This window comes from Oncorhynchus nerka, linkage group LG2, assembly GCF_034236695.1.
Source record: "Oncorhynchus nerka isolate Pitt River linkage group LG2, Oner_Uvic_2.0, whole genome shotgun sequence".
NCBI lineage: Eukaryota > Metazoa > Chordata > Actinopteri > Salmoniformes > Salmonidae > Oncorhynchus > Oncorhynchus nerka.
Window position 1 is genome coordinate 100,487,470 of NC_088397.1, and position 17,958 is coordinate 100,505,427.

The 17,958-nt window shown below is 46.7% G+C and overlaps 1 protein-coding gene across 1 annotated transcript in view; it reads left to right on the forward strand.

Annotated features, from left to right (window-relative positions):
* LOC115127831 (lysine-specific demethylase phf2-like) overlaps window positions 1-17,321 on the forward strand; it is a 156,368-nt gene extending 139,047 nt beyond the window's left edge. Inside the window, exons 12-14 of the mRNA XM_065022068.1 lie at window positions 12,210-12,398; window positions 12,527-12,683; window positions 17,095-17,321. Coding sequence (XP_064878140.1) covers window positions 12,210-12,398; window positions 12,527-12,683; window positions 17,095-17,321 — 573 coding nt within the window. The remainder of the gene's footprint in view (window positions 1-12,209; window positions 12,399-12,526; window positions 12,684-17,094) is intronic.
* The last annotated feature ends 637 nt before the right edge of the window (window positions 17,322-17,958 follow it).

The following is a 17,958-nucleotide window of genomic DNA, read 5'->3' on the forward strand; positions in this document are numbered from 1 at the left end:
GGCCTTAGATACGTTTTGGGCTACAGATGTCCCATTTGGCCCAGTCAGCAGGCCTTAGATACGTTTTGGTTGCATACAGCACAGATACTATTCGCCATTAGAGATTAGTCTTATGATGAGAGGGAGAGAGGGAAAGTTAGTGAGATAGAGAGTGTACAGGGCTGAATGAACAGCCTCCATGTCTCTCAGAGAGAGAGGGGGAGGGGGAGAGAGAGAGAGAGTGTGTGCGTGCGTGCGTGTGTGTGTGTGTGTGTGTGTGTGTGTGTGTGTGTGTGTGTATACAGGGCTGAATGAACAGCAGTCTTTGGGGAGAGAGAGAACACATGGATTTGGGTCTGCTTAGCGTCAGAATGAGTCAATAATGTATCACTTTGTTTCCATGATTTCAACTCAATTAAATCATTAAGTATCATTAAGGGACTGAGTGTAATAGGCCCTCTGGAGCAGGGAGGGTAGGCCCCACGGTGGAGGGAGGGTAGACCCTCTGGAGCAGGGAGGGTAGGCCCCACGGTGGAGGGGGGTCAGCTCCAAGACCCATTCTATAAAGACCCGTTCTGTAATTTCTCAATTCTTCAGGAATTGATGGGTAGAAATTAAATTATAATTTAATAACTGCAGGAAATCGTATTTTTCTCAGTAATTCTACTCAACAAAACATTGCAACAACCATTTAAGTGGATAGTTGATTGATATTGATATTTTAGTATTAGTTCACTGTTAAAACAATCCTACAAGATTGTGCAATGTCAGCAATCAAGAGCAAAACAATAGGATGGTGTGTTTTTCCTCTTAATAGCAGAACACATTTGTTTATATTGTCACATACACCAGAAATGGTTTCCTTTTGTACCTTTGTAAAAGAGACCAACTCTCTGGTTAAATCCCATGACTGGCATATCCTCTATCAGATGCAACCCAGTTGTGAAACCTCACATTAAATGGTTTCCTCACAGTAAAACGCTTTCACCATAATAAAAAGGGAAAGAGTCTAATGATCTACATCCTCTCTGGCACCGGCGGGCTGGAACGTTACCGAGACCAGCAATAATCTACATCCTCTCTGGGAGCGGCGGGCTGGAACGTTACCGAGACCAGCAATAATCTACATCCTCTCTGGGAGCGGTGGGCTGGAACGTTACCGAGACCAGCAATAATCTACATCCTCGCTGGGAGCGGTGGGCTGGAACGTTACCGAGACCAGCAATGATCTACATCCTCTCTGGGAGCGGTGGGCTGGAACGTTACCGAGACCAGCAATAATCTACATCCTCTCTGGGAGCGGTGGGCTGGAACGTTACCGAGACCAGCAATAATCTACATCCTCTCTGGGAGCGGTGGGCTGGAAGACCAGCAATAATCTTCCTCTGGGACCGAGACCAGCAATAATCTACATCCTCGCTGGGAGCGGTGGGCTGGAACGTTACCGAGACCAGCAATAATCTACATCCTCTCTGGGAGCGGTGGGCTGGAACGTTACCGAGACCAGCAATAATCTACATCCTCGCTGGGAGCGGTGGGCTGGAACGTTACCGAGACCAGCAATAATCTACATCCTCGCTGGGAGCGGTGGGCTGGAACGTTACCGAGACCAGCAATAATCTACATCCTCGCTGGGAGCGGTGGGCTGGAACGTTACCGAGACCAGCCAGGAGCCAGAGACAGAGTCCCAAACGGCAGTCTATCCCCAGTGTAGTTCACTACTTCCAACCAGGACCCTATTGGCCCTAGTGCACTATAATAGGGAATAGGATGCCATTAGGGAGGTAGGTAGAGAGCTGGCAGGGACTGAACCCACACCAGGCAAGTCCAGAGTATCATTCCTCATGGTCTGTGTTCTAAACATGGAGAAATGTATATTGAACAGAATAGCACAGGGGTGTTTAGCCCGTCCGTGTTGGAGAACAATGGAAGATATGCCCATTCAAATGTGTTTGGATGGAAGCGTAAATGACCCTTTCCTGCAGTCAAATGACATAGCGGCCTCATGGGTAGAATGTTATGTTTCGTAATATTATAATTAAGAAACATTTTTTTTAAATAAAAACACATGAAAATCAAATGTTTCTATGTTAAACAGTTTTGTAATATTTCAGTCTTCTGTGACGTATATAAAGTGTGATATTGGGATGCAAACTCCAAAGACATTTCAACTCTATATCTGACATGGTACAGGTGTCCTATATCTGACATGGTACAGGTGTCCTATATCTGACATGGTACAGGTGTCCTATATCTGACATGGTACAGGTGTCCTATATCTGACATGGTACAGGTGTCCTATATCTGACATGGTACAGGTGTCCTATATCTGACATGGTACAGGTGTTCTATATCTGACATGGTACAGGTGTCCTATATCTGACATGGTACAGGTGTTCTATATCTGACATGGTACAGGTGGTGGTCTATATCTGACATGGTACAGGTGTCCTATATCTGACATGGTACAGGTGTCCTATATCTGACATGGTACAGGTGGTCTATATCTGACATGGTACAGGTGTCCTATATCTGACATGGTACAGGTGTTCTATATCTGACATGGTACAGGTGGTGGTCTATATCTGACATGGTACAGGTGTCCTATATCTGACATGGTACAGGTGTCCTATATCTGACATGGTACAGGTGTCCTATATCTGACATGGTACAGGTGTCCTATATCTGACATGGTACAGGTGTCCTATATCTGACATGGTACAGGTGTCCTATATCTGACATGGTACAGGTGGTCTATATCTGACATGGTACAGGTGGTCTATATCTGACATGGTACAGGTGTCCTATATCTGACATGGTACAGGTGTCATATATCTGACATGGTACAGGTGGTCTATATCTGACATGGTACAGGTGTCCTATATCTGACATGGTACAGGTGGTCTATATCTGACATGGTACAGGTGTCCTATATCTGACATGGTACAGGTGGTCTATATCTGACATGGTACAGGTGGTCTATATCTGACATGGTACAGGTGTCCTATATCTGACATGGTACAGGTGGTCTATATCTGACATGGTACAGGTGTCCTATATCTGACATGGTACAGGTGTCCTATATCTGACATGGTACAGGTGTCCTATATCTGACATGGTACAGGTGTCCTATATCTGACATGGTACAGGTGTCCTATATCTGACATGGTACAGGTGGTCTATATCTGACATGGTACAGGTGTCCTATATCTGACATGGTACAGGTGTCCTATATCTGACATGGTACAGGTGTCCTATATCTGACATGGTACAGGTGGTCTATATCTGACATGGTACAGGTGTCCTATATCTGACATGGTACAGGTGGTCTATATCTGACATGGTACAGGTGTCCTATATCTGACATGGTACAGGTGGTCTATATCTGACATGGTACAGGTGTCCTATATCTGACATGGTACAGGTGTCCTATATCTGACATGGTACAGGTGTCCTATATCTGACATGGTACAGGTGGTGCTCTATATCTGACATGGTACAGGTGTCCTATATCTGACATGGTACAGGTGTCCTATATCTGACATGGTACAGGTGGTGGTCTATATCTGACATGGTACAGGTGTCCTATATCTGACATGGTACAGGTGTCCTATATCTGACATGGTACAGGTGTCCTATATCTGACATGGTACAGGTGTCCTATATCTGACATGGTACAGGTGGTGGTCTATATCTGACATGGTACAGGTGGTGGTCTATATCTGACATGGTACAGGTGTCCTATATCTGACATGGTACAGGTGTCCTATATCTGACATGGTACAGGTGTCCTATATCTGACATGGTACAGGTGTCCTATATCTGACATGGTACAGGTGGTGGTCTATATCTGACATGGTACAGGTGTCCTATATCTGACATGGTACAGGTGTGCTATATCTGACATGGTACAGGTGTCCTATATCTGACATGGTACAGGTGTCCTATATCTGACATGGTACAGGTGTCCTATATCTGACATGGTACAGGTGTCCTATATCTGACATGGTACAGGTGTCCTATATCTGACATGGTACAGGTGGTGGTCTATATCTGACATGGTACAGGTGGTCTATATCTGACATGGTACAGGTGGTCTATATCTGACATGGTACAGGTGTCCTATATCTGACATGGTACAGGTGTCCTATATCTGACATGGTACAGGTGTCCTATATCTGACATGGTTCAGGTGGTCTATATCTGACATGGTACAGGTGTCCTATATCTGACATGGTACAGGTGTCCTATATCTGACATGGTACAGGTGTCCTATATCTGACATGGTACAGGTGGTCTATATCTGACATGGTACAGGTGTCCTATATCTGACATGGTACAGGTGGTGGTCTATATCTGACATGGTACAGGTGTCCTATATCTGACATGGTACAGGTGTCCTATATCTGACATGGTACAGGTGGTGGTCTATATCTGACATGGTACAGGTGGTGGTCTATATCTGACATGGTACAGGTGTCCTATATCTGACATGGTACAGGTGTCCTATATCTGACATGGTACAGGTGTCCTATATCTGACATGGTACAGGTGTCCTATATCTGACATGGTACAGGTGGTCTATATCTGACATGGTACAGGTGTCCTATATCTGACATGGTACAGGTGGTCTATATCTGACATGGTACAGGTGTCCTATATCTGACATGGTACAGGTGTCCTATATCTGACATGGTACAGGTGGTGGTCTATATCTGACATGGTACAGGTGTCCTATATCTGACATGGTACAGGTGTCCTATATCTGACATGGTACAGGTGTCCTATATCTGACATGGTACAGGTGTCCTATATCTGACATGGTACAGGTGTCCTATATCTGACATGGTACAGGTGTCCTATATCTGACATGGTACAGGTGTCCTATATCTGACATGGTACAGGTGTCCTATATCTGACATGGTACAGGTGTCCTATATCTGACATGGTACAGGTGGTGGTCTATATCTGACATGGTACAGGTGTCCTATATCTGACATGGTACAGGTGTCCTATATCTGACATGGTACAGGGGTTCTATATCTGACATGGTACAGGTGTCCTATATCTGACATGGTACAGGTGTCCTATATCTGACATGGTACAGGTGTCCTATATCTGACATGGTACAGGTGTCCTATATCTGACATGGTACAGGTGTCCTATATCTGACATGGTACAGGTGTCCTATATCTGACATGGTACAGGTGTCCTATATCTGACATGGTACAGGTGTCCTATTATCTGACATGGTACAGGTGGTGGTCTATATCTGACATGGTACAGGTGGTCTATATCTGACATGGTACAGGTGGTCTATATCTGACATGGTACAGGTGTCCTATATCTGACATGGTACAGGTGGTGGTCTATATCTGACATGGTACAGGTGGTCTATATCTGACATGGTACAGGTGTCCTATATCTGACATGATACAGGTGTCCTATATCTGACATGGTACAGGTGTCCTATATCTGACATGGTACAGGTGGTGGTCTATATCTGACATGGTACAGGTGTCCTATATCTGACATGGTACAGGTGTCCTATATCTGACATGGTACAGGTGGTGGTCTATATCTGACATGGTACAGGTGTCCTATATCTGACATGGTACAGGTGTCCTATATCTGACATGGTACAGGTGTCCTATATCTGACATGGTACAGGTGTCCTATATCTGACATGGTACAGGTGTCCTATATCTGACATGGTACAGGTGTCCTATATCTGACATGGTACAGGTGTCCTATATCTGACATGGTACAGGTGTCCTATATCTGACATGGTACAGGTGTCCTATATCTGACATGGTACAGGTGTCCTATATCTGACATGGTACAGGTGGTGGTCTATATCTGACATGGTACAGGTGGTGGTCTATATCTGACATGGTACAGGTGGTGGTCTATATCTGACATTGTACAGGTGTCCTATATCTGACATGGTACAGGTGTCCTATATCTGACATGGTACAGGTGGTGGTCTATATCTGACATGGTACAGGTGTCCTATATCTGACATGGTACAGGTGTCCTATATCTGACATGGTACAGGTGTCCTATATCTGACATGGTACAGGTGTCCTATATCTGACATGGTACAGGTGTCCTATATCTGACATGGTACAGGTGTCCTATATCTGACATGGTACAGGTGGTGGTCTATATCTGACATGGTACAGGTGGTGGTCTATATCTGACATGGTACAGGTGGTGGTCTATATCTGACATGGTACAGGTGTCCTATATCTGACATGGTACAGGTGGTGGTCTATATCTGACATGGTACAGGTGGTGGTCTATATCTGACATGGTACAGGTGTGCTATATCTGACATGGTACAGGGGTTCTATATCTGACATGGTACAGGTGTCCTATATCTGACATGGTACAGGTGTCCTATATCTGACATGGTACAGGTGTCCTATATCTGACATGGTACAGGTGTCCTATATCTGACATGGTACAGGTGTCCTATATCTGACATGGTACAGGTGTCCTATATCTGACATGGTACAGGTGTCCTATATCTGACATGGTACAGGTGTCCTATATCTGACATGGTACAGGTGTCCTATATCTGACATGGTACAGGTGGTGGTCTATATCTGACATGGTACAGGTGGTGGTCTATATCTGACATGGTACAGGTGGTCCTATATCTGACATGGTACAGGTGTCCTATATCTGACATGGTACAGGTGTCCTATATCTGACATGGTACAGGTGTCCTATATCTGACATGGTACAGGTGGTGGTCTATATCTGACATGGTACAGGTGTCCTATATCTGACATGGTACAGGTGTCCTATATCTGACATGGTACAGGTGTCCTATATCTGACATGGTACAGGTGTCATATATCTGACATGGTACAGGTGTCCTATATCTGACATGGTACAGGTGTGCTATATCTGACATGGTACAGGTGTCCTATATCTGACATGGTACAGGTGTCATATATCTGACATGGTACAGGTGTCCTATATCTGACATGGTACAGGTGTCCTATATCTGACATGGTACAGGTGTCCTATATCTGACATGGTACAGGTGTCCTATATCTGACATGGTACAGGTGTCCTATATCTGACATGGTACAGGTGTCCTATATCTGACATGGTACAGGTGGTGGTATATATCTGACATGGTACAGGTGTCCTATATCTGACATGGTACAGGTGTCCTATATCTGACATGGTACAGGAGTCCTATATCTGACATGGTACAGGTGGTGGTCTATATCTGACATGGTACAGGTGTCCTATATCTGACATGGTACAGGTGTCCTATATCTGACATGGTACAGGTGTCCTATATCTGACATGGTACAGGTGTCCTATATCTGACATGGTACAGGTGTCCTATATCTGACATGGTACAGGTGGTGGTCTATATCTGACATGGTACAGGTGTCCTATATCTGACATGGTACAGGTGGTGGTCTATATCTGACATGGTACAGGTGTCCTATATCTGACATGGTACAGGTGTCCTATATCTGACATGGTACAGGTGTCCTATATCTGACATGGTACAGGTGGTGGTCTATATCTGACATGGTACAGTTGTCCTATATCTGACATGGTACAGGTGTCCTATATCTGACATGGTACAGGTGTCCTATATCTGACATGGTACAGGTGTCCTATATCTGACATGGTACAGGTGTCCTATATCTGACATGGTACAGGTGTCCTATATCTGACATGGTACAGGTGTCCTATATCTGACATGGTACAGGTGTCCTATATCTGACATGGTACAGGTGTCCTATATCTGACATGGTACAGGTGGTGGTCTATATCTGACATGGTACAGGTGGTGGTCTATATCTGACATGGTACAGGTGTCCTATATCTGACATGGTACAGGTGTCCTATATCTGACATGGTACAGGTGTCCTATATCTGACATGGTACAGGTGTCATATATCTGACATGGTACAGGTGTCCTATATCTGACATGGTACAGGTGTGCTATATCTGACATGGTACAGGTGTCCTATATCTGACATGGTACAGGTGTCATATATCTGACATGGTACAGGTGTCCTATATCTGACATGGTACAGGTGTCCTATATCTGACATGGTACAGGTGTCCTATATCTGACATGGTACAGGTGGTGGTATATATCTGACATGGTACAGGTGCCCTATATCTGACATGGTACAGGTGTCCTATATCTGACATGGTGGTACAGGTGTCCTATATCTGACATGGTACAGGTGGTGGTCTATATCTGACATGGTACAGGTGTCCTATATCTGACATGGTACAGGTGTCCTATATCTGACATGGTACAGGTGTCCTATATCTGACATGGTACAGGTGTCCTATATCTGACATGGTACAGGTGTCCTATATCTGACATGGTACAGGTGGTGGTCTATATCTGACATGGTACAGGTGTCCTATATCTGACATGGTACAGGTGGTGGTCTATATCTGACATGGTACAGGTGTCCTATATCTGACATGGTACAGGTGTCCTATATCTGACATGGTACAGGTGTCCTATATCTGACATGGTACAGGTGTCCTATATCTGACATGGTACAGGTGGTGGTCTATATCTGACATGGTACAGGTGTCCTATATCTGACATGGTACAGGTGTCCTATATCTGACATGGTACAGGTGTCCTATATCTGACATGGTACAGGTGTCCTATATCTGACATGGTACAGGTGTCCTATATCTGACATGGTACAGGTGTCCTATATCTGACATGGTACAGGTGTCCTATATCTGACATGGTACAGGTGGTGGTCTATATCTGACATGGTACAGGTGTCCTATATCTGACATGGTACAGGTGTCCTATATCTGACATGGTACAGGTGTCCTATATCTGACATGGTACAGGTGTCCTATATCTGACATGGTACAGGTGGTGGTCTATATCTGACATGGTACAGGTGTCCTATATCTGACATGGTACAGGTGGTGGTCTATATCTGACATGGTACAGGTGTCCTATATCTGACATGGTACAGGTGTCCTATATCTGACATGGTACAGGTGTCCTATATCTGACATGGTACAGGTGTCCTATATCTGACATGGTACAGGTGGTGGTCTATATCTGACATGGTACAGGTGTCCTATATCTGACATGGTACAGGTGTCCTATATCTGACATGGTACAGGTGTCCTATATCTGACATGGTACAGGTGTCCTATATCTGACATGGTACAGGTGTCCTATATCTGACATGGTACAGGTGTCCTATATCTGACATGGTACAGGTGTCCTATATCTGACATGGTACAGGTGTCCAATTTTGTTTTGTGAGGTGTAAACTAATTTGTTTGACTACCAGGAAACCCTCTATGTGCTCCTAATTTAGAACACCGCAGTAAACAAGTATATTATAGTGTGCTGCTCTCAGCCTCAGTGTAGTTAACTAAGATATGGAACACATTAGTAACAATACAGCATTGTGGTGATGCCTCATTATTCTCTAATGAGTGTAGGTATCCTCTGTCCTGAATGTTCTGTTAGTTCCAGGTATCCTCTGTCCTGAATGTTCTGTTAGTTCCTGGTATCCTCTGTCCTGAATGTTCTGTTAGTTCCTGGTATAATCTGTCCTGAATGTTCTGTTAGTTCCTGGTATCCTCTGTCCTGACTGTTCTGTTAGTTCCTGGTATGCTCTGTCCTGACTGTTCTGGTAGTTCCTGGTATGCTCTTTCCTGAATGTTCTGTTAGTTCCTGGTATCCTCTGTCCTGACTGTTCTGGTAGTTCCTGGTATGCTCTGTCCTGAATGTTCTGTTAGTTCCTGGTATCCTCTGTCCTGACTGTTCTGTTAGTTCCTGGTATCCTCTGTCCTGACTGTTCTGTTAGTTCCTGGTATCCTCTGTCCTGACTGTTCTGTTAGTTCCTGGTATGCTCTGTCCTGAATGTTCTGTTAGTTCCTGGTATAATCTGTCCTGAATGTTCTGTTAGTTCCTGGTATCCTCTGTCCTGACTGTTCTGTTAGTTCCTGGTATGCTCTGTCCTGAATGTTCTGTTAGTTCCTGGTATCCTCTGTCCTGACTGTTCTGGTAGTTCCTGGTATGCTCTGTCCTGAATGTTCTGTTAGTTCCTGGTATCCTCTGTCCTGACTGTTCTGTTAGTTCCTGGTATCCTCTGTCCTGACTGTTCTGTTAGTTCCTGGTATCCTCTGTCCTGACTGTTCTGTTAGTTCCTGGTATCCTCTGTCCTGACTGTTCTGTTAGTTCCTGGTATGCTCTGTCCTGACTGTTCTGTTAGTTCCTGGTATGCTCTGTCCTGACTGTTCTGTTAGTTCCTGGTATGCTCTGTCCTGACTGTTCTGTTAGTTCCTGGTATCCTCTGTCCTGACTGTTCTGTTGTCCAGCCTCATACAGCAGATAGCTTGTCTAACTGGCTGCTTGGGTAACAAATTGCCATATCATATGTTATTACCCACTCCAGCCCAGCCATGCCATACATCTTTCCAATGAAATGGTTTGAAAGCTATGAATTATGGCCATATTTCAGTCTAAAAGCAACAAACCACTAACTGTGCCACGGCCTCCCAGCGATTTCTACCGAGGCGGCCGGGGGAGGCTCTGTAGCTGAAATCAGCTGCTGCTGTCGCTTTATTTAGGTTTCCAATAACAGACACTACTAATTTGGTGTAGGGCTGACCCCTGGACTCCCCCATCGCCCCCCTCCCTCCCCTGGGGTACACTCCAATCAGGCCTCTACTCCCCTACCTTTCCTCCCCTCCTCCCCGTCTCTCCCCTTTCCCTCACTCCGCTACCAGCTAAGTTGAGACAGCCTTCCCAAATGTTTCTGCTAATTCCCATTTCCTTTCTAATCACACGCTTTCATGTGAGTGGCTGTGCGGGGCAGGTTGGGGAGGGTTGGGGCTAGGAGGGGGTAGTTAGGGGAGTAAAAAGGGCCATAATTACCCCGGTGTCCCGAGCTTTAACCCCGCCAGGTGTCAGAGGAACGACTGTTTACCTCTCTGATTAATGAATGAACTGACCAGTTATTTACCTCCTGTTTTCCTCCCCTCCCTCCTTTTCTCCTTTATTTCAGCGTGGAGGGAGGGAGGGAGGAGGGAGGGAGGGAGGAGGGATGGGGGAGGGAGGGAGGGATAGGGGAGGGAGGGAGGAGGGAGGGAGGGAGGAGGGAGGGAGAAGCGTGCCTCTGAATCACTTTACAGGGCTGTGACAGATCTGTGGCCCGGCAGACCTCCCAGGACAGACAGACTAACCCACTCAGACACAGTCTCTCTCTCTCTCTCTCTCTCTCTCTCTCTCTCTCTCTCTCTCTCTCTCTCTCTCTGTCTCTCTCTCTCTGTCTCTCTCTCCTCTCTCTGTCTCTCTCTCTCTCTGTCTCTCTCTCTCTCTCCCTCTCTCTCTCCCCTCTCTCGCTCTCTCTCTCTCTCCCTCTCTCTGTCTCTCTGTCTCTCTGTCTCTCTCTCTGTCTCTCTGTCTCTCTCTCTCTCTCCCCCTGTCTCTCTGTCTCTGTCTCTCTCTGTCTCTCACTCTCTCTCTCTCTATCTGTCTCTCTCCCTCTCTCTATCTGTCTCTCTCTCTGTCTCTCTCTCTCTCTGTCTCTCTCTCTCTGTCTCTCTCTGTTTCTCTCTCTCTCTCAGGATGAATAGTTAGTTGGATGAATTGGTGGGTGACCGATGCAGTGATGGAGTAATAGATAGATGGAGTAATGGATAGATTGAGTGATGCAGAGATGGAGTGATAGAGTGGTAGAGTAATGGAGTGATGGAGTAATGGATAGTTGGAGTGATGGGTAGATGGAGTGATGGGTAGATGGAGTAATGGATAGATGGAGTAATGGATAGATGGAGTAATGGAGAGAGGGAGAGATGGAGTAATGGATAGTTGGACTGATGGAGAGATGGAGTATTTGAGTGATGGATAGTTGGACTGATGGACTGATGGAGTAATGGATAGTTGGACTGATGGAGTAATGGAGTAATGGATAGTTGGACTGATGGAGTAATGGAGTAATGGATAGTTGGACTGATGGAGTGATGGAGTGAAGCATAGATAGATAGATAGATAGATAGATAGATAGATAGATAGATAGATAGATAATAACATTAACTGGATGGTTCGTCAGCACCTCCACCAGCCGAAGCTAAGCAGTAACATGATGCTTTATCTGGATGTGGTTCGTCAGGACCTCCACCAGCCGAAGCTAAGCAGTAACATTAACATGATGCTTTATCTGTATGTGGTTCGTCAGCACCTCCACCAGCCGAAGCTAAGCAGTAACATTAACATGAGGCTTTATCTGGATGTGGTTCGTCAGGACCTCCACCAGCCGAAGCTAAGCAGTAACATTAACATGATGCTTTATCTGGACGTGGTTCGTCAGGACCTCCACCAGCCGAAGCTAAGCAGTAACATTAACATGATGCTTTATCTGGATGTGGTTCGTTAGGACCTCCACCAGCCGAAGCTAAGCAGTAACATTAACATGATGTGGTTCGTCAGGACCTCCACCAGCCGAAGCTAAGCAGTAACATTAACATGATGCTTTATCTGTATGTGGTTCGTCAGCACCTCCACCAGCCGAAGCTAAGCAGTAACATTAACATGAGGCTTTATCTGGATGTGGTTCGTCAGGACCTCCACCAGCCGAAGCTAAGCAGTAACATTAACATCATGCTTTATCTGGACGTGGTTCGTCAGGACCTCCACCAGCCGAAGCTAAGCAGTAACATTAACATGATGCTTTATCTGGACGTGGTTCGTCAGGACCTCCACCAGCCGAAGCTAAGCAGTAACATTAACATGATGCTTTATCTGGATGTGGTTCGTTAGGACCTCCACCAGCCGAAGCTAAGCAGTAACATTAACATGATGTGGTTCGTCAGGACCTCCACCAGCCGAAGCGAAGCAGTAACATTAACATGATGCTTTATCTGGATGTGGTTCGTCAGGACCTCCACCAGCCGAAGCTAAGCAGTAACATTAACATGATGCCTTCTAATTGCAGTCGCTGTTCTCATAATATACATGAGAACGATCGCCTTACCGCGAAGATAGCTGTGTTGCAAGCCCGGCTTCAGACGCAATCGTTAGGCAAGGGTAATTTCAGTTTAGGAAAGGATGAAACAGCGTCTGTGCGACCCACCATTAGCTCTGACAAATTGAAAACACTAGTCATTGGCGACTCCATTACCCGCAGTATTAGACTTACAACGAATCATCCAGCGATCATACACAGTTTACCAGGGGGCAGGGCTACCGACGTTAAGGCTAATCTGTTTACCAGGGGGCAGGGCTACCGACGTTAAGGCTAATCTGAAGATGGTGCTGGCTAAGGCTAAAACTGGCGAGTGTAGAGAGTATAGGGATATTGTTATCCACATCGGCACCAACGATGTTAGGATGAAATAGTAAGAGGTCACCAAGTGCAAAATGGCTTCAGCGTGTAAATCAGCTAGAAAGATGTGTCGGCATCGAGTAATTGTCTCTGGCCCCCTCCCAGTTAGGGGGAGTGATGAGCTCTACAGCAGAGTCTCACAACTCAATCGCTGGTTGAAAACTGTTTTCTGTCCCTCCCAAAAGATAGAATTTGTAGATAATTGTCCCTCTTTCTGGGACTCACCCACAAACAGGACCAAGCCTGGCCTGCTGAGGAGTGACGGACTCCATCCTAGCTGGAGGGGTACTGTCACGACTTCCGCCAAAGTTGGCTCTCCTGCCTGTTCGGGCTCGGCGGTCGTCATCACCGGCCTACTAGCCGCCACTGATTCCTTTTTCTGTTTGTTTTGTCTTATTAGTTGCACCTGTGTCCTATTATGTTTACTGCCAGAGACTGCAATGTTCTCTGCTTCACGGAAACATGGCTTACTGGGAAGACGCTATCCGATGCGGTGCAGCCAACGGGTTTCTCCACGCATCGCGCCGACAGAAACAAACATCTTTCTGGTAAGAAGAGCGGCGGGGGCGTATGCCTCATGACTAACGAGACATGGTGTGATGAAGGAAACATACAGGAACTCAAATCCTTCTGTTCACCTGATTTAGAATTCCTCACAATCAAATGTAGACCGCATTATCTTCCAAGAGAATTCTCTTCGATTATAATCACAGCCGTATATATCCCCCCCAAGCAGACACATCGATGGCTCTGAACGAACTTTATTTAACTCTTTGCAAACTGGAAACCATTTATCCGGAGGCTGCATTCATTGTAGCTGGGGATTTTAACAAAGCTAATCTGAAAACAAAACTCCCTAAATTTTATCAGCATATCGATTGCGCAACCAGGGGTGGTAAAACCTTGGATCATTGTTACTCTAACTTCCGCGACGCATATAAGGCCCTGCCCCTGCCCCCTTCGGAAAAGCTGACCACGACTCCATTTTGTTGATCCCTGCCTACAGGCAGAAACTTAAACAAGAGGCTCCCACGCTGAGGTCTGTCCAACGCTGGTCAGACCAAGCTGACTCCACACTCCAAGACTGCTTCCATCACGGGACTGGGACATGTTTCGTATTGCATCAGATGAAAATATTGACGAATACGCTGATTCGGTGTGCGAGTTCATTAGAACGTGCGCCGAAGATGTCGCTCCCATAGCAACGATAAAAACATTCCCAAACCAGAAACCGTGGATTGATGGCAGCATTCGCGTGAAACTGAAAGCGCGAACCACTGCTTTTAATCAGGGCAAGGTGTCTGGTAACATGTCCGAATATAAACAATGCAGCTATTCCTCCGCAAGGCTATTAAACAAGCTAAGCGTCAGTACAGAGACAAAGTGGAATCTCAATTCAATGGCTCAGACACAAGAGGCATGTGGCAGGGTCTACAGTCAATCACGGACTACAAGAAGAAACCCAGCCCAGTCACGGACCAGGATGTCTTGCTCCCAGGCAGACTAAATAACTTTTTGCCCGCTTTGAGGACAATACAGTGCCACTGACACGGCCTGCAACGAAAACATGCGGTCTCTCCTTCACTGCAGCCGAGGTGAGTAAGACATTTAAACGTGTTAACCCTCGCAAGGCTGCAGGCCCAGACGGCATCCCCAGCCGCGCCTCAGAGCATGCGCAGACCAGCTGGCCGGTGTGTTTACGGACATATTCAATCAATCCCTATACCAGTCTGCTGTTCCCACATGCTTCAAGAGGGCCACCATTGTTCCTGTTCCCAAGAAAGCTAAGGTAACTGAGCTAAACGACTACCGCCCGTAGCACTCACTTCCGTCATCATGAAGTGCTTTGAGAGACTAGTCAAGGACCATATCACCTCCACCCTACCTGACACCCTAGACCCACTCCAATTTGCTTACCGCCCAAATAGGTCCACAGACGATGCAATCTCAACCACACTGCACACTGCCCTAACCCACCTGGACAAGAGGAATACCTATGTGAGAATGCTGTTCATCGACTACAGCTCGGCATTCAACACCATAGTACCCTCCAAGCTTGTCATCAAGCTCGAGACCCTGGGTCTCGACCGCCCTGTGCAACTGGGTACTGGACTTCCTGACGGGCCGCCCAGGTGGTGAGGGTAGGCAACAACATCTCCTCCCGCTGATCCTCAACACGGGGCCCCACAAGGGTGCTCTGAGCCCTCTCCTGTACTCCCTGTTCACCCACGACTGCGTGGCCACGCACGCTCCAACTCAATCATCAAGTTTGCGGACGACACAACAGTGGTAGGCTTGATTACCAACAACGACGAGACGGCCTACAGGGAGGAGGTGAGGGCCCTCGGAGTGTGGTGTCAGGAAAATAACCTCACACTCAACGTCAACAAAACTAAGGAGATGATTGTGGACTTCAGGAAACAGCAGAGGGAACACCCCTATCCACATCGATGGAACAGTAGTGAGAGGGTAGCAAGTTTTAAGTTCCTCGGCATACACATCACAGACAAACTGAATTGGTCCACTCACACTGACAGCGTCGTGAAGAAGGCGCAGCAGCGCCTCTTCAACCTCAGGAGGCTGAAGAAATTCGGCTTGTCACCAAAAGCACTCACAAACTTCTACAGATGCACAATCGAGAGCATCCTGGCGGGCTGTATCACCGCCTGGTACGGCAACTGCTCCGCCTCAACCGTAAGGCTCTCCAGAGGGTAGTGAGGTCTGCACAACGCATCACCGGGGCAAACTACCTGCCCTCCAGGACACCTACACCACCCGATGTTACAGGAAGGCCATAAAGATCATCAAGGACATCAACCACCCGAACCACTGCCTGTTCACCCCGCTATCATCCAGAAGGCGAGGTCAGTACAGGTGCATCAAAGCTGGGACTGAGAGACTGAAAAACAGCTTCTATCTCAAGGCTATCAGACTGTTAAACAGCCACCATTGAGTGGCTGCTGCCAACACACTGTCATTGACAGTGACCCAACTCCAGCCACTTTAATAATGGGAATTGATGGGAAATGATGTAAATATATCACTAGCCACTTTAAACAATGCTACCTTATATAATGTTACTTATCCTACATTATTCATCTCATATGCATACGTATATACTGTACTCTACATCATCGACTGCATCCTTATGTAATACATGTATCACTAGCCACTTTAACTATGCCACTTTGTTTACTTTGTCTACATACTCATCTCATATGTATATACTGTACTCGATACCATCTACTGTATGCTGCTCTGTACCATCACTCACTCATATATCCTTATGTACATATTCTTTATCCCCTTACACTGTGTATAAGACAGTAGTTTTAGAATTTTTAGTTAGATTACTGTTGGTTATCACTGCATTGTCGGAACTAGAAGCACAAGCATTTCGCTACACTCGCATTAACATCTGCTAACCATGTGTATGTGACAAATAAAAATTTGATTTGATTTACCTGGTGGGCTTCCTTATTTAAGGCTAGTAAGCCCTGCCTTGTTTTGTGTGGGATTATTCTTGTGTTAAGTGTTGTGGTGTTGGGTGTGTTCGTGCTCCGGACTGGGTACCCTGTGTTTTGGGTTGGTCCGTATTTTTCGCGCCTTGTGTTTTGGGCATTGTATTTTGGTGCCATATTAAAGTGCACTTCTCCCTTTGGAAGAGTATGATGGAACGGCGTCAGGTTCCTCCTCCAACTGTAACTATACCTGGCGACCGTCCGTCCTACTCCCTCAGGGGAGGAGAGTGTGAGCGTCCTCGTCTCCTGTCTGACGGGACGAGCCCTGGAGTGGGCTAACGCAGTGTGGAATGGCCCAGACTCGGCGAGGGATCACTACCTCGAGTTGCAGGTGAACGGCTGTTCCGGCCCTGGAGTTCCGGACCATGGCCGCAGGAGCGGGGTGGAACGACAGGGCTTTAATAGACCACTAGTAGCCTCAGAGAGGACGTCCGCAGGCAGCTAGCGTGTCGGGACACCACCCTCACCTTGGATGAACTCATAGACATGTCCATTCGTCTGGACAACCTGCTGGCTGCTTGCGGTCGTCCGGAACAGGCCCTGTTGATTCCACCCCCAGGCCTTCCTGCTCCCATCCCCATGTTAACCTCTTATCCTGGGTTTTCTCCCTCTCTACAGCATAAGGCACTAGTTGATTCAGGCGCAGCTGGGAACTTCATGGTTCATGGGCTCACGTTAAGGCTAGGGATTCCCCTGGTGTCGTTAGACCTACCTTTCCCCGTGCACTCCTTAGATAGCCGACCATTAGGGTCAGGGAGGCCACGGTGCCACTGGACATGGTAACGCAGGCGGGTCATAAGGAGCGGATTAGTCTATTCCTTATTGATTCATCTGTGTTTCCAGTGGTGTTGGGAATTCCCTGGCTAGCTCATCACAGCCCGGTGATTTCATGGTGACAGGGGGCTCTTAAGGGGTGGTCAGAGAAGTGTTCAGGCAGGTGTATAGGAGTTTCCGTTGGTGCGACTACGGTGGAGAGTCCAGACCAGGTTACCACTGTGCGCATTCCCTCTGAATATGCCAATTTGGCTATTGCCTTCAGTAAGAGGAAGGCGACCCAATTACCACCCCATCGTCGAGGGGAC